At 38.7% G+C, this 27,552-nt stretch overlaps 2 protein-coding genes across 2 annotated transcripts in view; one reads left to right on the top strand and one right to left on the bottom strand.

Moving 5' to 3' along the window:
• The window catches only part of LOC121434066 (centromere protein P-like), a 190,271-nt gene that overhangs the window by 113,432 nt on the left and 49,287 nt on the right, over nucleotides 1-27,552 (top strand). The window lies entirely within an intron of this gene.
• LOC121434061 (extracellular matrix protein 2-like) overlaps nucleotides 9,326-27,552 on the bottom strand; it is a 30,063-nt gene continuing 11,836 nt past the window's right edge. The window contains exons 3-10 of the mRNA XM_041632848.1: nucleotides 27,328-27,516; nucleotides 25,494-25,976; nucleotides 23,684-23,799; nucleotides 22,029-22,164; nucleotides 17,036-17,193; nucleotides 13,138-13,277; nucleotides 11,709-12,035; nucleotides 9,326-9,755 (exon numbers count right to left, since the gene is read on the bottom strand). Coding sequence (XP_041488782.1) covers nucleotides 9,587-9,755; nucleotides 11,709-12,035; nucleotides 13,138-13,277; nucleotides 17,036-17,193; nucleotides 22,029-22,164; nucleotides 23,684-23,799; nucleotides 25,494-25,976; nucleotides 27,328-27,516 — 1,718 coding nt within the window. The 3' untranslated portion in view covers nucleotides 9,326-9,586. The remainder of the gene's footprint in view (nucleotides 9,756-11,708; nucleotides 12,036-13,137; nucleotides 13,278-17,035; nucleotides 17,194-22,028; nucleotides 22,165-23,683; nucleotides 23,800-25,493; nucleotides 25,977-27,327; nucleotides 27,517-27,552) is intronic.

Raw genomic sequence — 27,552 nt, 5'->3', positions numbered from 1 at the left:
GCAGGTGGATCCTTTAGAGGACATCCAGGGCTACTCAGAGCTACCCTGTCTCCAAAAACAAAAGCAAAGCAGACAAAACAAAAGTATGTCCAAAAACTCTGAATTCTAGGATGTATATTTGCATACCACAAGGTTTTGTCTTTTTGTTTCTCTTGAGACAAGATCTCTCTATCTCAAACTGGCCTAAAATTTGTGATTCTTCTGACTCAGCCTCTAAAGTACCAGAATTACAGGCTTGTACTACCTCGCTTGGTTAATATCCTAGGATTTTGTGTCTAGTAAATACCCACAAAAACTTTTGTGAAGGGGTATTATGGATCATTTTCATATTTATGTTTCTTATGGAGATCAAGCATATTGATCAGGAATTTATAACTATAGATCATACTGCTATAAGCAGTATTCAGTCTGAAACTGGATTTAGAGCATATGGCTTTTAAAAAAAAGAATATCAAGAAATCTTTCAGCTAAGCCCAAATTCTTAGCATATCTTGAATAATGCTATCCAGTAAAACCGACCTGAAGTCCTGTATGGCACAATTCTGGACTTTATAGTAGGTATCTCTTCTCTCTTCCACTTCCCTAACCTTTCATGGGTTTACTACTGCAGTGATAATTAATGGGACAGACCTCACTCTTATTCCCTTGCTTGAGGTTTCATGTTATGAAAGATGAATTTTCCCATCAATCATCATGTAACATAAACCTAATCGAATTTATGAATAATAAGAGTTTATACAATAAAGTTTAGCTTATTACAGTGTGTGGATGTGAAATACTGTCAAATATCTCTGGTGGTTTGAATGAGAGAAACTCCTGTAGGCCATGGTATGCCACTGATTGGAGAGTAGGAAGAGCCTTTGGTAGGTAGAGTCTTGCTGAAGGAAATAGGCCTCTTGGGGCAGGCTCTGTGTGTTTATAGTTCCTTCTCACATCATGTTTGCTCTCTGATTCATGCTGGTAGTTGAGAATGTGATTTCTCAACTTCCTTCTCCAACTGCCATTTCCATTTTCTGTACTTGCTGCCCTACTGCCCAGCCCGTCCCTCTGGAACCAGAAGCCAAAGTAAACTTCCTCTGTAAGTTACATAGGCCATGGTGTTCTATCACAGCAACAGAGGATTAATTACTGCAATCTTAAAATGTGTCTTTGCTTTGAGAAATCAGTATAAGAAGCACTCGTATTTTAAATAAATAATCCCAGTTTGTTCCTTTGAGAGGACCTGAGAACAGTGAGCACAGCTAGCCTTCAGGTTTGGTTTCCAAATGCCATTTCTCACTAGAAGCAATATCATGCCTAATAGTAGACATGTGAACTTCAGGTAGTTCTTAAAGCTCATACACTATGGTGGAGGACCCATTGGGACGTCTGAGATGTGAATATGGATGGTGTACTTGATAATACTGAACCAATATTCTTTTTGGGGAATTATGTAAAAATAATAATTGATCCAATTTACAATTGGATGGAAATCTTGTTTTGTTTTGTTTTTTAATTTTCGAGACAGGGTTTCTCCGTAGCTTTTGGTTCCTGTCCTGGAACTAGCTCTTGTAGACCAGGCTGGCCTCGAACTCACAGAGATCCGCCTGCCTCTGCCTCCTGAGTACTGGGATTAAAGGCATGCGCCACCACCGCCCGGCGGAAATCTTGTTTTTAAGTGATTCATACTGAAGTATGTTCTGAAATCCCAGATTCATTCCTGACTAGTAGACAAATGGATAGATACAGAGAGAAATGTCTGATTATATATATGGATAGTTATAGATTTAGATGCAAGTGAGTGGGTTGATGAATAGTCACAGATATGGAAACAAAAGCAGATGAAATAAATTAACAAAGTATTAGTTGGTATGTGTGAGTGAAGAGCATAAAGCTGCATATTAATTTTTTTAACTTTCCTATAGCCTTGAAATGTTAATAAATAGAATGATTAAATATTTAACATTGGGAAAGATGAACAAGTTTGTCTTAATTGTAAACTTTGATTTATCTTTATTGTAGTAAAATACTTTGTGTAAGATTTTTTTAAGTTAATTTATTGATTACCCTAGACAAGGTTTCTTTTCATCTTAAAATTTATTTTTTATATTTCATGTATACACAAGTTTTTTTCACATATACGTACATATGTATGTGTATCATGTGTGTGCCTGGTTCCTGCAGAGACCATTTCCCTGGAGTTACAGGTGGTTATAAGCTGCCGCATGGATGTTGGGAATCGAATCCTATGCAAGAGCAGTCTGTGTCTATGTTTTAAGACAGCCTCTTACTAATGTGTCTGGCCACCAAATCTTGGGGTCCACGGTTCACCTTCTCAGTGCTGAGATGACAAGCTCACACCACTATATCTAGTTTTTCCATGGGTCTGGGGTCCCAATCTTTGCATAGTAAACTGTTTACTGACTGAATTATCTCCCCATCCCCATTTTATAAATACTTTGACATTTGCAAAGTAGCTTTAGTTATTTATAGTCCCAAGGGATACCTTACAATGGACTTCCAAATTAGAATCTTTTTTTTTTTAAGAATCTTTTTTTTTTTATTGGAAATTGGAATACTAGCTGGGTTAGTCTTCAATAGTTCACATGCAGATTTGGTGCTTGTGAATATAATTCCCAGTTTATTCAAAGCAGTGAATCTTCAGCTGATCCCAGCTTACAAAAGACTTGCTTATATCCACTGATGGCTTGATGTAAGTTTATTTGACCACAGAGATTGTTACTTAGAAACAAACCAGAACATTTTAATAACATGATGTATTCCTTTTCTTTTCCAAACTAATACTCATTTAGTATAATCACATGTTATTTTTAAGACAGTTCTGCTTTCCCTGGTGTAGGGTTCACATTCTTCACATTTTATGCAAAGGAAAAAATAAACTAGTATGTAAGTTTATACTCTGCCCATTTATATATTTAAAAGGAAACAAAACTTAACAGAAAAAGGTAGCCATGTTATTATTTTTTGTTGTGTAATCAGAAGATATACTCACCGAGTTAAAACATTTGTACCCTTTGGGAATGACTACATACAGTAGACAGAATTCCAACAGGGCTCTCAGTTTCAGATGTTCTTGTTCAGCACACTGAAGCAAGAGCATGCGAGTAGTATGCCAAGAACTTACTTCTTCCACAAAACTACAGTTGACAGTGAAGTTTCTTTTATCTGAAAGTCTTTTCGGGGTGCGGGAAATAAATATTAACTTTCAGTATTGTGTTTGTGAAATTTTTTTATTCTTTGAAATTTTCATACAATGTATCTTGATCATATTTACCTTTGCCTGGTTCAGTTGGGTTAGATTCAGTTGGAGCTAATGGGTCCAGAAATGAAATAGGAAAGGACAAACTTGCTATGGAATGCTCTGCCCCAGCTTTGCTGCATGTTAGACAGGCCTGAGCTTTCCACACAGACTGTACTAGGAACTCTGTTATTTCTAAGGAAGGAGTCTATCCACTAGGCTTAGTGATCAAATACCGTTTCTTGTTTGGCTGACTGTTTTAAGTAATGTGCATGATTTTTTTTGTGCTTTTTAAATATATAAGCATCCACAGTGACCCATTCTTATAGTCAAATTTAATTTTCTTATCATCAATTTTGTTTGTTTGTTCATAGCCCAAACTGATGCATAATTTACTGCGTATGTGGTTCAGACTGGGCTCATACTTGAATAACTGTCCTGCATTACCCTGCTGAATATGAGATTACAGGCATGCCACCACACCAACCTGCTCAGTTTTTGTTATTTCTAAGATTTGTTAATTAGTTTGTTTGTTTATTGTGTATATGTCTCAGTATATTTGAGTGCCTGAGGCAGCCAGAAGAGGGTGTCGAATTCCTTGGAGCTAGAGTTGCATGAGGTTGTGAGGTAACCAAGGTGTGTTCTGGAACCTGAACTTGAATTCTCTGGAAGAGCAGCCAGTGCTCTTCCACTGAGTCATTTCGCCAGCCTTAGTCAATTTGTTTGTTTGTTTTTCTTCTTAAAAATTATTATATTTAAGCCGGGCGATGGTGGCGCACGCCTTTAATCCCAGCACTCGGGAGGCAGAGGCAGGCGGATCTCTGTGAGTTCGAGACCAGCCTGGTCTACAGAGCGAGTTCCAGGACAGGCTCCAAAGCCACAGAGAAACCCTGTCTCGAAAAACCAAAAAAAAAATTATTATATTTATTTTTATGTGCATGAGTGTTTTGCCTTCATGTATATGTATAAGTACACCATGCCCAGTTTCTGCAAAGATCAGAATGGGGCATTGTATTTCCTAGAACTAGAGTTACAGATGGTTGTGAGCCGTCATGTGAGTGCTGAGAACTGAGCCTGGGTGCTTTGCAAGAGCAACACATACTTTTAGACTCTGAGCCATCTGATTGACTTTGTTTTTTTGTTTTTTGAGGTTTTTTTTTCCAATCTAGATTGAGAAGTACTTTAGACTTTGAATTTCAACTTTTACACCTAATATGCTATCTTAGCCTGGAGACTGACTCAGGAATGTTCTGTACCATAGTTCACTCTGTTTTGTGTCATGAATCTGAACGTGCATGCTATGGCAGATAGTCACACTTGAGTTTTGTTGCTGATCCCCCACCTGTTCTTCAGATGGTTTCCTGAACTGCTGGCATAGCTTGGTTCCCTATACAAACCTTCCCAGCCAGATGTATTTACCCTGAAGAAGCCTGATGTATTTACCCTCTGGCCCAGTACAGAGCACTGTGCTGAACACAGCCCTAGTGTTTTTGGCCTGTTCTTTTTCTCCACTGTTTATCCTAAATTAATGAAATGCTACTTTAGATAGTAATATCCATTACACAAAAGACCTGGCAACCTGTGTACCTGCCTGTTGCTGAAGTCTCTGGAAGAAGATTGATACTTTCAAAAATCAACCCTAGACTCAGCACTTTCTTATGACATCATATCATTTAATCACTCACCCACTGTGCTACACAGTTATTTCCCCAGTTTTGTGGAAGACTGATCTAAGTTTTAGACCAGGTCTATGGCTAATACTGATTTCAGTTCTGAGTTATCATGGTTCTTTTTGTTTCTTTTTTTGTTGTTGTTCTTTGTTTTTTAAGTACTGGAGATAAATCTAAATGTTTCACAGAATCTAGAGCTTAGGGGTATCTAATGACTGTTTGGCATTAGGTTAGAGCTGACCAGAAATTTCTTTTAGTGAGTTCTTTTAATACATTCTTTAAAATTCAGGCCAATCGGTAATCTGAACTGATATGCAACTATGAACAAAGAATTAGTTCAGTGATCTCAGTTTATAAATTCTTCTCTGAGGAAACTTTTACTCTTCTCCTAAATAAGAGGAAAGGATAGAACTGATATCATATAGGGTTTTATTTATACCATCCTTTGAGGTTTCCCTTAAACAGCAGAATTTGAGTATTTCATTATATCATCTTTGGAACATAGTAATTCCTGGTATGTTTAAATGATGGTTTTGGAAGGACTGTGATGCAGAACAACAATATTGATTACTAAGTATTTCCACTTGTCAAAGGATGATTTAATTGTTTAAAGAATATACTCTGGGGGCTGGAGAGATGGCCCAGCGGTTAAGAGCACTGACTGCTCTTCCAGAGGACCCGGGTTCGATTCCCAGCACCCACATGTCAGCTCACAACTGTCTGAAAATGCAGTTCCATGAGATCTGACACCTTCACACCAACAAACATAATAAAGTTAAGTAAATAAATAAAAAAAAAAGAATATACTCTGGACTGGAAAACTAACTCAATGATTAAGTTGCATACTGTTCAGAGGACACAAGTTAAGTTCCCAGTACCCCCACATGAGGCAGCTCACAACAGCCTGTAGCTCCAGCTCTAGAAGAATTCATGCCTCTGGCTTCTGTGGGCACCTGCACACATGTGCATATTCTCATACACATCCACACAGAGTTAAAAATATGCTTTGTTTTTCTAATGTCTAGGTTAGAAAAATTTTATCTGATTTACTTTATGACTGTGTGAAATTTTTTTCCATTTAGTTTCTCATTTTTCTTTTGAAAATGCTTAATTTTTTAAAGATTCTTTTCTTTTTTGTTTGTTTCTTTGTTGTTTTTCAAGGGGGTTAATGTTTATATCAATTTTGGATAACCCATAAATTGATCCATTTTTGCACTGAGGACCGAGAAGACAAATTTTTTTATTATTTATTTATTATTCAATGCCCAGTTTTATTGCCACTATACACAGCATGCAAGAGTTGAAGACATGAATTCTTTATTTTTTAAGTTTTGCAGACCTTTTTGAAAAGCCAATATAGCTCTCCACCTAGCTGTCATGCAATACCCCCTATACACAAAGACATTTAGAAATGTCTCACTAGAAATGGCTGGTAGTCAGTTAGACATAACTGATAAAGCCAGGTCTGACCTGAATGTTAATGTCAACAGAGCAAGAAGTACTGGAGGAAACTTCCAGAAGGGTCAAACTTTAGGTACAGTTCTTGCTGTGCCTGGAACTAGCTTTGAAAAGACAGAGGCTCAAGTTGTAGAAGCTATGGTGAACTTGACTTCTTCTCCTGTTCCTTGAGATGAAGGTGAGCTGACTCTCAAAGCATGTGTCCTGGCCTTTATATTTATCTACCAATCCTATGACTTCCTCACTTTACTGTCCTCCCATCTCTTTCTTGTACTACAAGCCAGGTTCACCCTATCCTCTGACAAATTCCCACTTCCAACTTCTCTGATAAAAACAAAGTTGCTTCATTTAGAGGAGTGGTATGTTCACTTCCTTATCAGTAACCTAGATCTCTCATAAGCCTTGTGTGATGTGATCCACTGGTCTATTCGAAATATAATATTTTAGGTCCTTCTCTGGCTTCTGGCATATTTATTTCTTCATAACACCAGGCTATATATGTTTTCCACTAGACCATATTTTAGTATTTTTAAAAACAGTCATGTACAATAAGACAAGTCTCAAAATTAAAAATACAGATAGCATTCCTTGTACATATGTGCAAAGTCAAGACACTACATTAATGTTTTCCCAACTATAGCTAGTTTAAGACTTCCTTAGTGCACAGATGTGTTAATGACTACAGCAGATTTATGAGGCCAAAACTGAACATCTGTTTGTTATAACATTATATCAAGAAAAATGTTTGCTGTAAGGAAATTCATCACAATTTTTATGAAATTAAAACATCCTATTCAGAACATGATGAAATTTCAATACTGAACAGGTTCCATGCTAGAAATATTCATAAAACTATTTTAAAAACAGTTGTAATAAATAAATCTTCGAAATTCAGGGCAAAGATCCAACTGTCATTCTGATTTTTAGCTTTATGAGAGATTCTGCTACCTTGACAGAGTTGGGGAAAGTGTGTGCTGCTGCACACCATCCTTTCCTTGCAGACTGTTGACTATGACCACATATTCCCTGAGAGTTCTCAAACCGTGGCAGAGGTCGCCTAGGCTGTATGCTCCTTTCTTCACCACCTGTTTGATTGATTGACAGCTGTTACCTGTATACTTGATTTTCTACTTATACTTTTACCAGAAAAGAACTTCTCAGTTATGTTTATCATTGACTCTCTAAAGTGACTTCATAATGCAGCCAAAGAAAGTCACAATAAACTTGACAGGTAATGCATACCTGTAATCCAAGCACTTGGGAAGCAAAAACAGAAGGATCATGATGAGTTCAAAGGCAGCCTGAGCTATAGAATGAGACCCTGTTTGAAAATAAAAACTTTGAGAATAAGAAATAAATTGTTTAATAACCCTTCAGTGTTGTTGTATTCAAATATTAATACCATTGACTCATCTTACTCAGAGTTTCCTTTGACCTGAAAACAAGCATTCATTGCTTCTAGTTCTTGATTTTAGATGCAGCTGTTTCAGTTTCATGCTTCTTTGATTTCACTTCCATGATGGGCTGTGTCCTTAAACTGTATAACAAAATAAGCCATTTCTTTCTTGAGTTAGCTTTTGTCAAGGTATTTTATCACAGTGTAGTAGTATGAAGGAAAATGGCCCCCAAATGAAGTGGTCCTACTAGTAGGTGTGGCCTTGTTGGAGGAAGTGTATCACTAATGGAATGGGCTTTCAGGTCTCTTTTGCTCATGCTTCCCTCAGTACACTCAGTTCACTTCCTGTTGCCCATATATAAAGATGTGGCTAGCACCATGTCTGCCTGTGTCCCACCATGCTCCCTGCCATGATGATAATGGACTAAACCTCTGAAACTGTTAATCTGCCACCTCAATTAAATGTTTTCCTTTCCAAGAGTTGCCATACTCATGGTGTCTCTTCACAGCAATAGAAACTCTAACTAAGAGTCATAGTAACAGGAAAAGAAACTAAAGAAGAGGCCAAAGCAAGAACTTAAATCAAGAGACTAGTGTTTCTGCAGACCACAAAATTTAGTTAATGAAAGAAATCAACATAGTTTCTATATGTATCATATAAAATTTTTTATCAATAGAGAGATCAAAGGTCCTCATGGTTATACATGCCTTTAAGCCTACTACTTGGCAAGTTCCAGGCCAGCCAGAGCTACACAGTAAGACACTATCTCAATAAACAAATAAAATTTACATTAATAAAAAGAAATCATTACAAGTCAGTGTGTAATAAATATACTTTATTCATTAAACTAAGAACATTTTAGCAAGTAGGGCAAAAGAGAAGATTGCTAACTAGTGGAGGAATATTTTCAGAAATGAATTATTTTTACATTTAACTTATTAGCTTATAGTTAACAATAATTTGGGGTTTTTTTTAGCAAACTACTATTTTTTCATAGTTTCTCTTTTTTTCTTTTTTTTTTCTTTTTTTTTTTTTAAGACGGGGTCTTTCTACATAGCCCTGGGTGTCCTGGAACTCACTATATTAAACAGGCTGGCTTCAAACTCATGGAGATCCTCCTACCTCTCCCTCCCAAGTGCTAGGATTAAAGGTGTGCTACCATGTCCAGCCTTCTTTCTGTAATCTTTTGTTCTTGCTGAAGAAGACATGGAAACAGTCTTAAAATGGCTTTTTTTCTTTACTTAAAAAAGTAATTCCAAACATATAGTGATTTTTGTATGCCCTTCTGCTAGCTTTCCTTACCAATGTGCATATAACCACTGTAAAATTATTTAAACCAAGACGTTATCATTATAATAGTGTTTGGGGGACTAGAGAGATGGTTCAAGAAGTTAAGAACAGGTACTGATCTTACAGTGGACCCAAGTTCAGTTCACAGCCGCACATCAGTTGGCTCAGAACCACCTGTGACTTGAGCTCCACAGTATCTAAAACCCTCTTCTGGCCGGGCGATGGTGGTGCACGCCTTTAATCCCAGCACTCGGGAGGCAGAGGCAGGCAGATCTCTGTGAGTTCGAGACCAGCCTGGTCTACAAGAGCTAGTTCCAGGACAGGCTCCAAAGCCACAGTGAAACCCTGTCTCGAAAAACAAAAAAAAACAACAACAACAAAATAAAACCCTCTTCTGTTCTAGCTTCTGAAGGCATTGCACTCATGTGCACCCCCTACACACACACACACACACACACACACACACACACACACACAAAGATGTAATTTTAATGCATGAGTAAAATTTATAAATGGCAAATGAAAACTTGAAATTACTTGATCTTTTGTGGTTTAAGAACAATACTTGAATACAGTCTTATGCATGAAAATGCATAAGGGGATATTTCTCTAGTTTTAATGTAATTGTTTTCAAGATGAAGATGTTCTAGAGCAGAGTCTTCGTCTTCTTCAACATTGCAAATTTGTTCAGGAAGAATATTCCTAAAGAAAAATAAATATGTAAATTATAAATAGTCCAAGTAATCTAACTTTAGGATTTAGAAGTTAAGTTTTTAAAATGTTTTGGTTCTTTTTTTTTTAATTTATTTATTTATTAAGGATTTCTGCCTCCTCCCCGCCACCGCCTCCCATTTCCCTCCCCCTCCCCCATCAAGTCCCCCTCCCTCGTCAGCCCAAAGAGCAATCAGGGTTCCCTGACCTGTGGGAAGCCCAAGGACCGCCCACCTCTATCCAGGTCTAGTAAGGTGAGCATCCAAACTGCCTAGGCTCCCCCAAAGCCAGTACGTGCAGTAGGATCAAAAACCCACTGCTATTGTTCTTGAGTTCCCAGTAGTCCTCATTGTCCGCTATGTTCAGCTAGTCCGGTTTTATTCCATGCTTTTTCAGACCCAGGCCAGCTGGCCTTGGTGAGTTCCCGATAGAACATCCCCATTGTCTCAGTGTGTGGGTGCACCCCTCGCGGTCCTGAGTTCCTTGCTCGTGCTCCCTCTCCTTCTGCTCCTGATTTGGACCTTGAGATTTCTGTCCGGTGCTCCAATGTGGGTCTCTGTCTCTGTCTCATTTCATCGCCTGATGAAGGTTAATATTCAGGAGGATGCCTATATGTCTTTCTTTGGATTCACCTTCTTATTTAGCTTCTCTAGGAACATGAATTATAAGCTCAATGTCCTTTATTTATGGCTAGAAACCAAATATGAGTGAGTACATCCCATGTTCCTCTTTTTGGGTCTGGCTTACCTCACTCAGGATAGTGTTTTCTATTTCCATCCATTTGTATGCAAAATTCAAGAAGTGCTTGTTTTTTACTGCTGAGTAATACTCTAATATGTATATATTCCATACTTTCTTTTTTTGTCTTTCTTTTTAATATATTTATTTATTAAGGATTTCTGCCTCCTCCCCGCCACCGCCTCCCATTTCCCTCCCCCCGCCCCCCATCAAGTCCCTCTCCCTCATCAGCTCGAAGAGCAATCAGGGTTCCCTGACCTGTGGGAAGTCCAAGGACTGCCCACCTCCATCCAGGTTTAGTAAGGTGAGCATCCAAACTGCCTAGGCTCCCCCAAAGCCAGCTTCTTAAAATGAAGTTAGGCAGGATAGGTTGACTCATATTTGTAATTCCAGTACTCAGGGATTGAAGTAAGTTTAAAGACAGTCATCACTACTCAACTCAGTTCCAGGCCAGCCTGGTATAGAGTAATGCCAGTCTCAAAGTGAGGAAAAAGACAGTAGAGTAGATCATTAGATCTACACAGCTGTAAGAAATGAAGCAGTAAGAGGGCTCTAATGGAGCATAGTCACAACATGTAAAGAGAGGAAGTTCTTTCTAATTGTTGATTTAAAACAGGAACTTCCATTATTATGTAGCTGTGTAGCCAAGGCTGGCCTTTAACTCCTGATCCTTATTGCCTTCACCTCTCAATTGCTTGAATTTACAAGCATGAACCACTGACATTGGTCCCATACCATTCCAGATTAATCTTCTAATCACCCATGCTACCTCAGCAGGCATAATGATTAAACATGTAGAAACATATTCCCCAAAGTAAAGGAAGTTCATAATTTACCTTCATAAAACTCTATATTCAAGCAATTACTGTACTCTCCAGATCACGTTATGTACAGGAGAGTTGTAGTATAGTGTATTTATTGCTTCACAGCCTTAAATGAGTCAGTCTCCAAGGCTCTACATATTGTGTAATAATACTCTACTTAATACTATGGAAATTTGCAAAATTAACATGAAATTGGAAATCATTATGAATCTTCACATACTTATTTTCCATTTTAGCAACTATTAACATTGCTAGTTTTCTTCAGATCTAATTATTAGCACCAGTTTCTCTCTTCAAAATAAATCTAAAAGTTCATACTATGGATATTTATTTAATTTTTCACCCAAAACTTAAATTGATACTAGAAAAATCCAAAATTTACCGAATCTTATTGTTGTTCAGCCTCAGAAAATGTAGTGCTTTCATTTCTTGTATTCCAGGTGGTATGGATTTTAAGTCATTGTGATCCAGAAACAATTCTCTCAGAGAATGATATGCCCCGTAGAATGAGACTAGGTCCACACCATCATCAGAAAGTCTATTAAATGACAGATACAAGTACTCCAGGCCAGGTTCCATATGGCCAAAAACATAGCCAGGGATCCGTTCAATCTGATTCCCAATTAGTACAAGGTGCAGCAGAGACTTAGGTAGATAGGAGGGGACATGGTAAAGCTTGTTATAGGACAAGTCGATGGATTCAAGATTTCTGCAACAAAGAAAAAAAGTGAGCAGGATAAAAAACTTCAGGAGACTGGCTGGCCATCCTGATGATCCTAAACAGAACCAGATTATATATATATGCCAATCTGGGTCTCCTGGCCCCTGAGCTCATATTCTTAGCTAGGAGTGTGCATCAGAGTCCAGGTGGAAAAAACTCACATATTTTGGGAAAATGGGGAGATTAAGTTCAAATTGTTGAATCAAATGAAATCCAGTAGTCTTTGTTTCTAGTAATGATGTTTCCTGATTTGTGGTGGGAATAGGGGCTGCCTGCACTTTCGTTATTTGATTTATGATCTGGCACATCAGGGACTTGGGGTGAGATAAAGGGATTAGAGTGAAATGGAGGAATGTGGAAGTGTTAATGCACCAGGAAGTCCTGGGAATGTAGTCAGCTCCCTGCTTTGTTCCAGAAGCTTCCCCTAAGTCTACAAGGGCTTCTGCCCGGCCCTTTTCATCCAATAAAGATTCCTCTATTCACAAAGGACTTCATTATCCTCCAGTTGTGTCCAAAGCCTCTTTTCATCGCTGTGAACAGCTTGGGAACATATCCTTGTATAAACAAACATTCATCCTGTGTTTGGACATATCCATGAGACGTGATATCAGACAGGACTTGCCTTCAATTCATTCCTTCTTTGCTAAAGAATACAAATAGACTGTTGATTCCTGTCTAGGAAGGTGGATTCTATTTTGTACCTCTACTCTCAAACAAAACCTTCTTGAGATAGAGAAATGGTTTGGACAAAGAAGAAAGCAGTATGGTGTAGGAAGAAGACAAGCCTGGCCGCTGCAGGTTGACATTTCCATCTAATGATGAAGAAAAGGGGTGTCAACCTCTTCTCTGTGTACAGAGGATTATGCCATCACTGACCACCTGTGAGGTAGGCATTGATTGTTATGGGCCAAGCCCCCCCCCTTCTTTATAGTTTAGCACTTAGCACGTCCAAAGGCAGTAGTGGTCATAATACCACTTGTTTATATAATAAGTGGTTTGGAAACTCAGTGAAGTAGCTAAATTTTGTAATTAAGAGTAACTGTTCCACGGGAAAGGATGCTAAGAAAAATACATTGTGGTAGATACTTACTCTTGATTTATCCATGCCAAAGGAGCAATCCGACTTTCTTCTATTTTATTATAACGTAGTACAATCATATTAATCTTTCTGGTATGATTGAAACAAATTTCAGTTATTTCTTCAATTTGATTATTTTCTAGGTATAATTCCTATAAATAAGGGAAAATATTATTTCTCTTCCACTTGTGTTCAGTGATATCTGATTTCATGAAACTAAAATAGACTATTCACATTAGTATTATTTAAAGTCTTATTGCTTTTTCTAGTGAATTTATACTTTTTCATTCAGTTTTTTTTTTGAGACAGAGTATGCATACATGTGTGTGCAGGAGCATGTGGAGGACAGGGGTTGGTATCAGGTATCTTCCTCAGTCACTCTCCACCTTAGTTTTTGAGACAGGATCTCTTACTGAGCCTAGGGATCATTTATGTGGCAAGCGCTTTACCAAGTCATTTCTTCAACCAAGTATGGTTTTTTTTAGCCATAATGTTATAAGGTTTAGCATATCATTTGATTGTATAAATTTTCTGACTTAACAAAACTTACATTATTTAGCTGGACATGGCGGCCTTGGAAGGCAGAGGCAGGCAGATCTCTGTGAGTCTGAGATCTTCCTGGTCTACGAATTCCAGGATAGCCATGAGTGTTATACAAAGAAACTGTCTCAAAAAAAAAAACAAAAACAAAAACCCCAAAACTTACATTAATTATGCTACTTGAGTTTCAGAACACTGAAAATTATGGGTGGAAATAGTCACAGCTCACCAGTGTTAGGCCTGCAGAGAGAGTAATGCTCACCCTAGGTTCCAGAATGCATGAGGGTCCAGTCTAACTGAACCTTAGCTTCAGACCAGCTTCTAACTATTCCATAGTTTCTATAATGATTTTAGGGTCATGTTTTTAGACTTGAGTTATAATTAATTACTCAAAAGTAAAGTTAACATTCAGTAAGTTTCTGGTATTAGAAAAAAATTACTAAAGGGTCTTAATTATTAATTTTTTCTGGTTATAGTTAGAATACATAAGTAGAATTGGTTTATTTGTTAAATGTAACTTTTTATTCATACTATGGTTATTTTTCTTTTGTAACTTAATTTTGGCTTTTTTTAGAAATGCATAAAGGAATGTTTAGCTTTTTGTTTTTATTGTCTTCTGTACTTAAGGGATGAATTACATGAGAGGTTTCCAAACTCAAGGACACATCAGACTCACCTCCTCATGAGCCTTTTAAAGTAGAAAATTCCAACCTAAGTAAATCCCCAGAAGGGGTATTTAAGTCTGTTCTTGAATACTTCATATGCTGAGGACTCTAAAGCTATAAGAAAGTTGAAGTAAAACAGTCTTTAGATGTACCATGACATAAGGCTGGTCTGTTAGCAAACAGCATATGCTGTACACTGTATGCCCAGAATTTCCAAGATTGGTGGAAATAGGTCCCACTGGAAAGACAGAAGCCAGGCTGGAAAGTTCAGGCATGAGGAGGAGAATATTGATATTTTTTATCACCTAAATTACACATGTATGTATTTTACCAGTTTCATATATAAAAATATTAAAAACTTTATTTCATTTGTTTTGTGTGCTTATGTGTATGTGGCTAGATACATGTATGGAAATCAGAAGGCAACTTGTGGGTTATCAGTTATCTCCACAATATAGGCTCAGGGATCAAACTCAGTTGTCAGGCTTTGCATGAGCTAGGTTACCAGTTGAGCCATGTCTCTCTAAAATTTTGTATCTTTAAAAAATAATTTAGATATCTGACTTTGCTGACAAAAAATAAGAATTAGCATGTCAAGGATAGGTTCTGAAGTGTTTATGTCTTAATAATTTAGATGAGGGCTGGAATATGCTTTTGATCCCCAGTACCATATAAAGCAGGGCATGGAGGTGGTACACGCCTATAATCTCAACACTTGGGAGATAGAAGCAGGAGGATCAAGAGTTCAAGCCCAGACTAGGATAATAAATTCTTAGTACACAGAGGGGAAATCCTTTATCACATGGTGACTCACGCCTTTAATCTCAGCACTCCAGAGGCAAAGGCAGACAGATCTCTGAGTTCAAGGCCAGCCTGATCTAGAGCAAGTTCTAGGACAGCCAGACCTACCTACCTACCCAGAGAAACCCTGTATTGAAAAACCACCAAAAAAAAAAAAAACCCTAGGTAATTCTGATGTAAAGTGGTATATATTACATAGCTATGTCTCTTTAGCAGTAGGGAGACGCAGGAATGTAGTAGTGTGACAAAAGCATACAATCATAGTAGACAACTCTCTGTTCTGCCAATAGGACTAGAAGAACTCTGTACTGACTTTTTGCAGAATGAATATGGAATGTGGGGGGGGGGAACAAAAGCTCAGATTAGGACATCTGAGTTCCAGTTTGGTCTGTATGTATAGATTCTCTGAACCTCAATGTTCCTAATTTAAGAAATGAGCATAGACAGTTGTTGACCACAGACCACCTCAACGGGAGAGAACTCCAAAAGGTTTGAAATAAGAACAGGGTCTGGAACCTGAAGTTAGATACAGTACAGTTGTGGGTAGAACTGGTGAAAATTTCTAAGCTTCAGCGTTAATAAAATAGTTCAGACCTTATTGGTACAATTCTTAGGTCCATACTGTTATTATTAGGTCAGAATATAGTTTCACTCAGAAATTTTGAATTGGAGATGTGTTGGACAGTTTTATGTCAATTTGAAACAAGCTAAAGTCATCTGAAAAGAGAGAACCTCAATTAAGAAAATGCCTCCAGATGGGCGGTAGTGGCACATCCCTTTAATCCCAGTGCTTGGAAAGCAGAGGAGGGGGATCTCTGTGAGCCCCAGGCCAGTCTGGTCTACAGAGTGAATTCCAGGACAGCCAAAGCTACACATGGAGAAACCCTATCTCAAAAAACAGGAAGGAGGGAGGGAGGGAGAGAGAGAGAGAGGAAGAGGAGAAAGGAGGGGGGAGAGAGAGAAAGAAAGGAAGAAAAACTGCCTCTATAAGATCAGCTTGGAGGCAAGCCTGTAGAGTGTTTTCCTAATTAGTGATTGATGGGGAAGGGCCCATCCTACTGTGGGTGGTGCCATCCCTGGGCTGGTGGTCCTGCAATATCTAAGAAAGCAGGCTGACCAAGCCATGTGGAGCAAGTCAGTAAGTAGCTCTCCTCCACAACCTCTGCATCAGCTCCTACCCTGCTTGAGTTCCTATCCTGACTTCCTTCAATGATGAACAGTGCTGTGGAAATGTAAGCAAAACAAACCCTTTCCTTCCCAAGTTGTTTTGGTCATAGTGTTTTGTCACAGCAATAGAAACCCTAAGTAGACAGGGGACAAGTAATTAAACTTGCTGGTTCTGGATTGGAATAATTTAATCAGTCTCTTCCCCACCAAGAGCTGTCATCATTACCATTTTTTATTTTATCAGATGCATCTAATACTCAGATGATAGTGAATTCTGTATATTAGTACCAGAACTCTATTGAGTTTAATATATGTTACAGTAGTCGTCTACAATATTTGTTTTAGAGCCAGATAGCTTAGTAGGTATTAAGTGCTTGCCACACAAGCCTAACAACCTGAATTTGAGGCCAGCAATTCATGGTGGAAGAGAGAAAACCAACTCCCAAATGTTGTGTTCTGATTTCCACATGCACATTGTGATGTGTATATGCCTATACTCATGCGCGTTTCTGTCTTTCTCTCACACTGACAACAATAATAATAATATTTAAAGGATACTTGTATATTTTATAGTATGTAATACATTTAAAACATTAAACAAGTTCAGTGTAATGACACACACTACACTCAGGAGGCTGAAGCAGGAGGATCATGATTTCTAGGCCAGCATGAACTACATAGTGAGATCCTGTTTCAGAAAACAAAACAAACAGAAATTAGAAGAAATATATCAGTACCTCAATAGAAGCAGGAAGACCTTGTGGTATGATTCTAAATTTGTTTTTTCCCAGACGTAGGTATGAAAGGCTCTTCAAAGATTTGAAAGCTAACGGATTGACATTGATTTCACTGAGATTGTTTCCTTCCAATTCTAAGGTGACAAGTTGATTTAAGTCTAGAAAAATAAAATTATCTGAATATTAGAATAATTTTAAAAGCATGTAGTTTGGACTGATGATGTAGCCCAGTGGCAGAGCACTTGCTTGAGACCTAGACTGGAGCCCCAGCACTGCACAAAGAAGAAACAATGAAAAGAAGAAAGAAACCATTTGAAAAAAATTCAGTGTATTTGGAGATTTGTTATTTCTTTATCTTTGTGTCCCACATAAATCCTTTTTCTGAGTATTTTATACATGACTTCTGCACAATTCTACCAGGACAAGAATCATGGTTGAGGGAAATAATTCAGGTGTTGAAGGGTACAAATATGTATAAGGAGCAGAAACAAGGAAGAACAGAAGGTAGATAGAAAAGTAAGGATCACCTCTAGAGGCCATGTTCCTTGTGCTAGCTGGTTTTGTGTCAACTTGACACAGCTGGAGTCATCTAAGGCAGGAATCTCAATTGAGAAAATGCCTCCATAAGATCAGACTGAACACAAGCTGGTAAGGCATTTTCTTAATTAGTAATTGATGGGAGAGGGCCCAGGCCATTGCAGGTGGTGTCATCCATGGACTGGTGGTCCCAGGTTGTATAAGAAAGCAGGCTGAGCAGGCCAATAAACAACATCCCTCCATGGCCTCTGCATCAGCTCTTGCTCCCAGGTTCTTGCCTTGCTTGAATTTCTGTCCTGACTTCCTTCCATAATGAACAGTATTGTGGAAGCATAAGCCAAATAAACCCTTTCCTCCCAAGTTGCTGTGGTCATAATATTTCATCACAGCAGTAGTAACAATGATTAAGAAGACACTTGCCAAACAGAGATTTGGAGTTTAAGTGGACAAGGAGTAAGGGTGTCATGACATTCATTGGAAGCATTTGCAAATACCTGTCAGTATAAATTGGTAATGTGATACGCAGTGGGATGGTGATTCTCTTCATCATCCCACACAGAAACAAACACTGTCCTCACTAACCTTCAGTCTCTCAACAGGCAAGTTAGAAATATAGCAGAGTGCCAGATGTAGTGGTGTCGCACGCCTTTAATCCCAGCATTCAGGAGGCAGAGACAGGCAGATCTCTGTGAGTTTAAGGCTACACTGGTCTACATAGGAATGTTCCAGGACAGCCACATCTATATAGTGAGATGCTGTCTCAGAAGAGGAGGAGAAAAAGAAAAGAGAAATATACCAAAGCAGTGAATTCCCATCATAGTTTCTCATTTACTGGCACAGAGTGAGGCCAAATGAAAGGATTTTTATTTTGTTTTATTTAAGAAAATATTATCAGAATTCTCCATGTAGTCAGACTGAACTATCAAGAAAGACCTTTATACAAACAAGTTTTTTTTTTTCCTACCCTCTTTTTGCTGGCCTCAGGAGTGGTGTCATCCAGGTCAGACAGAGCATGAACCACTCAACAGTGACATACCCAGGGGCCTCTGAGTCAGAGGTTCCCCTAGTAGGGGATGTTTTCCTGCTCAACCTCTGTCATCAGCATTGCAATGAATGCCCTGTGCAGCTCAGGCCCATTCTGTACAACAGCAATGACAGTCTCGTGAGAAATAGAGATAATCAATGCCTTACCTTGTGGATACAGAGATTTAGAAAGAACACATGGAGATAAAAGGCCTGTTTGAACCTGCTGGGATGGAGGCCTCATCTTAGGTAAACTATGTGTAGCAGGGTAAAATTATTTTTCAGACTAGATGCAATTGTCCCTTTGATTTAGGTATGGCTTTCATTCTCTATATCCCCAAGTACAAAACTGAGGGTGCTGTGACAAAAGCCACATAAGAACAGATTACTCTGCTGGTGGTAACGTAGCTTCAATCAAAGAAATAGGGAAGACAGCCAGGAAACTAACCATAATTATGTTTCTTTGTATCTTATTACCAAAATTAAAGGTGCAGAGGATCCAGCTTTTCTTTAACATATAGGTAGAGATCTTGAATTATAGACATTTCTATTGAAAAGTGGAGAATAGAAGTGGTTAGTTACATGACATCCTGAGAAACAACAAATTCACAATGCTTTGTGTTCCTGTGCTGTTCTGTGTGTGTGTGTGTGTGTGTGTGTGTGTGTGAGAGAGAGAGAGAGAGAGACAGAGAGAGACAGAGAGAGACAGAGAGAGACAGAGACAGAGACAGAGAGAGGTGAGGTAAAGAACATTTTAGTTATGTTAGATCTGAGGTCACTGTTGAAAGGATTCCTAACAAGAAAATAGAGGTAAAAGACCTTTGTTGTGGGTAAGATAGTGACCCATTGTAGAATGGCATATTAGTGTTCCTGGTGGACTAAAGCGGTCAGGGTGAGGTGACTTTAGTTTGACTGTTCTAGTCATGAGGCATGACAAGAATATTCTGAAGCACATCCTGTTTTCTACTACCCCTCCCTCTGCCTTTTACTCTTCCTGCGTGGTAGTGCTTCCCTTTCTGTCTAGCACACATCCAGTGTCTCAGATGGTCTCCTTTACTAGTTAGTTATGTGTGCTCTTGTATACCCACCTCCTTAACACTTGATTTCCAGCCCCACCCCACCCCACCCCACCCCCCGCGCCTACAGTTCCTGCAGCATCTACAACTGCCTCTCTTTCTTTCGCATGGCTTTTCTCTCCTTGTTTTCCATTTCTTTGAAACTGTGATCTAAAAGGCCATTGGTGAGTGAGTAGCTGTGGGAAAGGATAACTAGAGGACAGTGGCTTTTAGAGGCAGCACACAGAAAGGCTGTGTCACAGCACTGGGGGAGGTCATGTGCAGGCTCACCTGCTAGCTATTACCCACAGTGGCAGAACTCACCAGAGGCAAGGGAGCCCAGCACCTGCCTCAGCCAAGGAATATCTAGACCTCAGGGGCCAATATACAGCATGACTAAGAAAGAACGCAGGTACCCAGTAAGTACCAGAAGATGTCTAATGTGAGAGAGCAGAAGAGATCTTTCCTGGCTACCAGCATAAAGATGTGACTTCCTCTGTGCTTAGTGCATAGAGATTAGAGAGAAGTAGGCCAGTTCACCCAGAACTACAGATCAACACTCTGGAAATACAACATATTTGTTTGAGAGGGACAACATGTGCTGAGAAGCTATTCCATGGAAATATGAGAAAAACTTCAAAATAGGAAGTATATAGTAAGACTTGGTGGTTCATGACTAAACCCAGCACCTGGAAAGCTGAGACAGAAAGATTGCAAGCTCAAAACCGGCCTATACTACATAGTGAGTCCCTGCCTCATAAAAGAAAGATCAGTAATTTATGGTTTTATAGGGTATCATTTTAATAGCAGAGCTAGAAATGTAAACCCAGTTTACACAGCCTATATATATCTTTGTTCTCAATTTTGTGTTCCTTTCAGTTTCCAGTGTCTTTTCCATATGACAAAGCCCATCAAAATCTGTGCTTATTAATGTTTTTCATGTGCACATTCAAATCCATCTGGAAACTGAGTGTTTCCATAACTATGTAATTCTCACATTTGGCAATTCTCAATAATTACTGTTTTTTCTCATCAACGGAAGTGTTTTCTCCTATGAAGTGTTTTGGAAGCTAACAGAAGTACTATTTGGATTGCTTATTCCTTTGTATGTGCTCTCTTTCAATATTGCTTAATAACTCTTTCAACTCAAGTTAGCAGAAAATATTGGGCACTATACTTCATGAGCAATGCTAGATGGTTATGAAAATGAAAAAGAAAATTAGGCAGTCTTGTCTTACGGGAATTCACAAGCTAATCAATGGTGTAAGGGTTTGTTCAAAAATGATACTTCTGTGCAGTTGCAATCTGACAGCTTCAGCTGCGTGTCACTAGAGGAAGAAGAGCAAGAGTCCACTCTAGCATGTCTAAACATGCTTCACTGAGTTGTCCCTCGGAAAGCCAAGCTGTGATGACAGCTTCACTTTCTACATCATGGGGTACAAAGTTGGCAGGACTTCGCCTCTCACACACTCTCAAGAACAGAGCTGCCACTGGGCAGTGGTGGTGCATGCCTTTAATCCCAGCACTTGGGGGCAGAGGCAGGCAGATCTCTGTGAGTTCAAGGCCAGCCTGGTCTACAAGAGCTAGTTCCAGGACAGTAAGGGCTGTTACAAAGAAACCTTGTCTCGAAAAACAAACCAGACAAACAAAGAACAGAGCTGCCCAAGGCTGCTACTGTGAGATTTCTTCCTCCACTGTATAACAGCACCCCGGCTTCACACACAGTGCATGCTCATTCCTTCTTTACACAGGATTTTCACACTCTTGGACTGAGGTTCCAGCATAGGAAAATAAGTAGTAATGCATATGAATACAGTGAGTCACCCAAATACATGGTGCTCGGGGAGTATTAGTGGACCTCCTCAGATACTAAGGGCTTGTTAGAGAGTTACTGTGCTGATTAAGGCTTTTTTTTAATTTTAAGGACAGCAGGACATTGAAAAGGCAATAGAGACATATATATTGGGTAAGTGATTAAAGTTAGTTTATCAACTTAATGGTGAAATAACCTAAAATTTTCTTATTATGCATTTAGCAATACCATAAATCAATTTATACAGGATAATGAGAATGGTTATAAAATATATATCATTAAAAAAGTGTTGGTCTAGGGAAATTACTCAGTGGGTAAAGTGCTCACTGTTCAAGCATGAGGACCTGATTTCAGATCCCTAGCACTCTGGTAAAAGCTGGATATTGCAGGACGTGCCTATAATTTCCAACTATAGAAAGCAGAAACAGACAAATCCTGTGGACTTACTCACCCAAATTCAGTGGGGGGGGGGGGGGAAGACGGTAGAAAATGATAGAGGAAAACACCTGACATCGTTTACCCCTGGTCTGCAAAGCGCACACTCTCACACACAGGATTTAAATACCTGATAAACTTTCTTCATCGATGGCCTGGAGATTATTGTCATTTATTTTAAGTTCTTCTAGTGTAGATGGTAATTCTGAAGGGATGCGTACCAAATTATTTCCATCCATGTTCAGACGCATTAACTTCTTCAAAACCTTAGAAAAGCAATTCTCAAGGTTACCATTTTTCTCAATCACAGCTGGTTCACTATTTCCCATAGAATGGTCAGTCTTATTTTGTAAGGCCAGCGATTTTACCTTCTTAGCAATAAACAAGTTTCATTAACTGAATTCAGTAATTTGAACCTGGTATAAATGCTAATAATTAATATTAATGTTATTTATAAAGTTCAGTTTCCTATTTCACTAATATTTATGCTAGAAATTTGATTATAAAATAGCACTTTTCAGATGGGCAGAGAGGAAAAGAGAATCTAAAAGGACTTAGAGGGGAAGAATATGATCAAAATATATTTAAATTTGAAAATTGTTTTAGGTAGTAAAAATATAAAAAATTTCAAAACTAAGTAATTATATGTATATGTGATTACCCAAACAGCTGGTTTTCTGCGCAGTATGTTCCCACATTTAGAGCTGCATGCTCATTCCAGGCATGTCCTGAACCACCTGCAGTGGGAAGCTGCAGTGAATGGATTTTTCTGAAGCCATGTAGAATGATTGCTTTCTCCAGGCATCACAGGAATCATTTCCAAATTTTACCAGGACAGAAAATCCCCATATCAAAAAGAGGATAATCTATGACATTTTTCTCTTGCTCAATTATCAGATAGATCTATGACCCTCTATGCCATCTGTTGTTTGATCAGAAAGATGGAGAATATGAAGCAGGCACTGGGAGTCCTCCTCCCCCCATCTGCCTGCATAGACTCCAGAGAACTAGAAGAGAATCCAAAAGGCCACTTATTTGTTTCAAGGGCAGATCAAGGGCCCAGAATATTTATTATCCAAAGGGGGGAAATTAACCTAGTGAGATAGAGTGTGCTTTACCTACGGCTTCAAAGCATATGCGATCTCATTTATGCACACCAACCTTTCTTCTCTTGCTTCTATCTTTGTTTCCCTGAAATTCCCCGATCTAGATGAGTATTTTCTCCTTTTTCAAAAAAAAATCTTTTGGTCAAATCGGTTTTCTTCAAAGGTTTTCTTTGTACATTTGCTATCCTTTCTCTTTCATTCTTCCTCACAAATCTATCTCATGCTAAAAGATTAGCATTGAGCTCATTTGCTTTTTAAACTCTTGCTGCCAAAATATTCTCCATCACATTATGTATACTGTGCAAAAATAAGAAAGCTTCACCTTGCTGGTCTGACCATATTAGTAGAGGCCCCCAAATATGCTCTCTCTTATTATTGGACAATTCTTCACACCAAGAGACCAGACTTCAATGTATATTCATCTACTGGGAAGAAACTATTCTTTAAATTCAAAACATTGGTTATGTCTGATCTTATTGTTGCTACTCTTCCCATAAGATTAACATATGTAAAGCAAAAAATGATAAGCAAAAGAAAATGATATAATTTAAGGACATCAGAGAAGAAACTTAATGTAGAAAAAATTAACAATAAAAACCTTTCTGCTTATTTTTTCCTTCCCCACCTCCACCTAAAGCCAGTAGGAGTCATCTTGTTACATATTAATGGAAGTGTATACCTTGAATGCTTTTGGACCTATGCCTGAAGAAGTGATATTATTTCTGCTCAGATCAAGCCTTTCCAAATTTGGTAATCCATTAAATGCTTCGTCCGGAATGGAAATGATTGAATTCCCTAGGATGTACAATAGTTGTATTAGAAACATGTGCATATATAGACATGTACATATATACTTAAATGTGTGTGCATGTTTCTGTATACATGAATATTAAGAGTGAGCTTTATATGGAAAGGAAAGCAATATTCAGAACAAGGACAGAATATATAAACAAATGCATACTTGGAAAAATAGCAAGATTAGAATGAAACAATTTAACAGTGTAAAGTGTGTCTTGGTTAGAACCTCATGTTTCAAATGAAACTACTTAAAATAACTACAATAATCTGCTGGACAAGGCTAGGGCAATGTGCACTTACAACAAAGGTTTGTGTTTTTCCTTCATATTTTTATATTTTTTTACTACCATTTCCCTGTACTTTTTTTTGAGACAGGGTTTCTCTGTAGCTTTGGAGCCTGTCCTGGCACTCACTCTGTAGACCAGGCTGGCCTTGAACTCACAGAAATCCACCTGCCTCTGCCTCCCAAGTGCTGGGATTAGAGGCGTGCGCCACCACTACTCAGCTCCCTGTACTTCTTTTTTTTTTTTTTTTTTTTTTTTGGTTTTTCGAGACAGGGTTTCTCTGTGGTTTTGGAGCCTGTCCTGGAACTAGCTCTTGTAGACCAGGCTGGTCTCGAACTCACAGAGATCCGCCTGCCTTTGCCTCCCGAGTGCTGGGATTAAAGGCGTGCGCCACCATCGCCCGGCCTCCCTGTACTTCTTATACAGAGAAGGAAACATATTCACAGACAATGAGTGATCTTCTTTGATTTCTTGGATATAAAAAGCATCATATTTCCAAGTTCAGGTAAATGGCAATGGAAAACTATGAAGGAAACATGCAAATGAAATCTTAATGCTCCACCACTCAGAACTTTTCCTGGTAGCCTTATAGAGACATGGGCAAAAGGTCTGGTCACCACATTCTCATTGAAATGGCTAAAGGAAAGAAAACAGCTGATAATGCAATTGCTGAGGTTGTGGAATAGCTGTAACTGCTTGCAGCAATGGGACAACCACCTTAGAACGTGTTGGGTAGTTTCTTAAGTGTGTTGCCATATGTCTCAGCCCATTGTGCTGTTTCTAGGAATAATGAAGAATGACGGTCTAGAGCCCCACAAACATCTGTATATGGATGTTTAGCTGCAACATACAAAATTGCCATAAGCTGGAAAAAAATCATTCTCTAGCTGATTTATACAGTAGGATACCGCTCAGCAATAAAGAAAAATGAACTAATGATTTTTAAAGCATTAGATGTTGAACTACAAGGCTACTTACTGTGTGAGTCTATTTAGTGAAACTCAAAAATCAAATCAATAAACAGAAACAGGTCAGTTTCTGTGGTGGTCAACAACTGGAGGAGATGGAGATAAGAGAAATTTGGGGAGTGATGGAAATATTCTTGATCTGAACTGTGGTAGTGTTTACCTCTTTAGAAACTTGTAGAACTAAACATTATAAGTTAATGTTTTATCACATAGACAAAGTGTACCCTATTAATGCTAATTTTTAAAATGCTCATTGGGAAATCACCACTTGGTTAGAGTTCTCTCTAAACCTGAGACATTCTTCACTGTGCCCATCTCTGCTGCACAGTTATCTGTGTGAAGACGATGAAAATAAGTCCCTATTAAATCAAAGTAATATTCATAGGGTAGTAAAATTCACCATTTATATCTGAACCCAAAATAAGTCATCATCTCTTACCAGCCAGCTCCAGGCTTGTTACTTCTGGTGCTGTTATTGGTGGGATCTGGGTGAAGGCCGCATGAATGCAGCTGATGGTCTTGTAGGACAGGGCACAGCTTCCGGGCAGGCGTGGCCTGCCTCTTGGAGTACCAGGCATTAACCTGGGGGACATTCGGAACACATCTCCTCTTATGGCATCCTCCTCTTCCTTTTCTCCTTCCCCTTCAGACTCCTCATAATCATCCTCTTCCTCCCCTCGTCCATGGTAGAGTGGTTGACGTGCTGACCGCCTTTCCTCCTCAGACCTCAGCTTTCCCTCCACTTTTTCCTCATCACTGTGAAGTGTAGTAGGCCCAGAGGTTTCGTTCTTGTGCTCCATGTGTTCTTTCATGTCTTCTTCTTCCTCCTCGGATTGAAGAGCTTCTTTTATAACTATTTGGTCCATTTCCATCTGAGGAGGTTTCACTTGCTTGTGAAGCATGTCAACGGATTCTCTTTGTTCTGAAGAATCACCAGAAAATTCAGTCTTATCATTTAGTGTTCTACCACTTAGTAGAGAATAGGAAGCTAATGATCACAGAAGGATAAAGTAATGGGTGAGTTGATGATGTTAATAAATGGAAAAAGCCATAATGTAAATGAAGTTAACAAATATTCCCTTTGTTTGACGGCTATGTAAAGATAAAATGCAGCTGAAGTTTTTCCTGAAGTTAACTAACATTATTTCTCTTTTGTAGGGTTTCTCTGTGTAGCCCTGGCTGTCCTGGAACTAGCTCTGTAGACCAGACCGGCCTCAAACTCAGAGATCCACCTGTCTCTGCCTCCCAGGTACTGCAATTAAAGGTGTGTGCCACCACCACCACCTGGCTTGAAGAATTTTTCTTTAACATTCACAGCAAAACACGCAGAAGAGAGGGAATTTGCTAAGTGGAAGCTAAAGATATTGTATTTAAACTTTTAGAATCCTTTCTGTGTCTAGGTTTCCTTACCTAAAATAACTACATTTTAAGAAGACTCAAAATCCTTTGAAAAATATCTAAGAATTTCTGAAGTTTGCCTATAATAGCCTTGTATTTTATTTCAAAGAGACAATTTTGATGGGCACACCTTCTAATAGTTTTTTAAAAGTAAAATGCTTTGGGTCAGACTTGTTGGTTCATATCTTTAATCCCAGCACTTGGGTGACAGAAGCAAAGACGGGAATTTCTATGAATTCAAGGCCAGCCTGGTCTTACACAGCAAGTTTCAGGCCAGCCCAGCTACACAGTAGGAACCGTCCTCAAAATAAAGTACAGTGCCATAGTGAAATAACTGACAGTGTGAAGCAAAGAACAGTTTCTAAAGATTCTGAAGTTCCTCCCGGCAGGAGGCTTTTGTATATGTGTGTCTTCTGGTCATCTGTGGGGGAGGGGAGAACAATCTGCCTTGATATTGACAAGAGAAACTCATAGTAGTGATTAGTATACTTCTGACAAGCTTGATTAATAGGATGATTAATTAATCATTAATAGGATGATGCATATACAGACAGACCCAAGTGAAATCCTGAACTAGTTACTAAGTGAGGGTTTATTGTAGGAATTCTGTTGCTGTGTCTCTAAAACCTTATAACATTCACACATGAAACAGAATCAGGTTCAACTTGACTCAGTCTAAGAATTAGAACTATAGAGCCACAATCTCTTTCTGTGCCCTAAATACATTTTCTAGATAGTTCTGTTTATTAGCACTGAGCTGCTTTTCAAGTACCTTGATGACTACATTTATAATAATTTATACCTTAATGTAATGATAAAATAAATACAAATAGTTAAAGCCTATTATCTGTGGTAGTTTGTTTTATATTGTATACCAGCATCAGAACAGATGGGGCAGCATTCTCCTTCTGGCTTAATGGTATAGGGGCACGTCTTGGGGTGGCACACAGTTTCATCACAAAGTACTCTTCCATTTGAACAGAGGCAGGTGCTGCAGGGCTCAGGAGACCAGATGGCCTTGTTGTACATGATCATTCCCTTCACAAAGCAGTGTCCTTTCTTTCCTAGGGGAAAAAGAGAGCATTTTGATTGACTGACTA

Source organism: Microtus oregoni, unplaced genomic scaffold (assembly GCF_018167655.1).
Source record: "Microtus oregoni isolate MIOR12 unplaced genomic scaffold, Mior012 000042F_ref0000377, whole genome shotgun sequence".
In the NCBI taxonomy this organism is placed as follows: domain Eukaryota; kingdom Metazoa; phylum Chordata; class Mammalia; order Rodentia; family Cricetidae; genus Microtus; species Microtus oregoni.
Note: the sequence above shows the minus strand (reverse complement) of the source record. Positions and strands in the feature narration are given on the sequence as shown.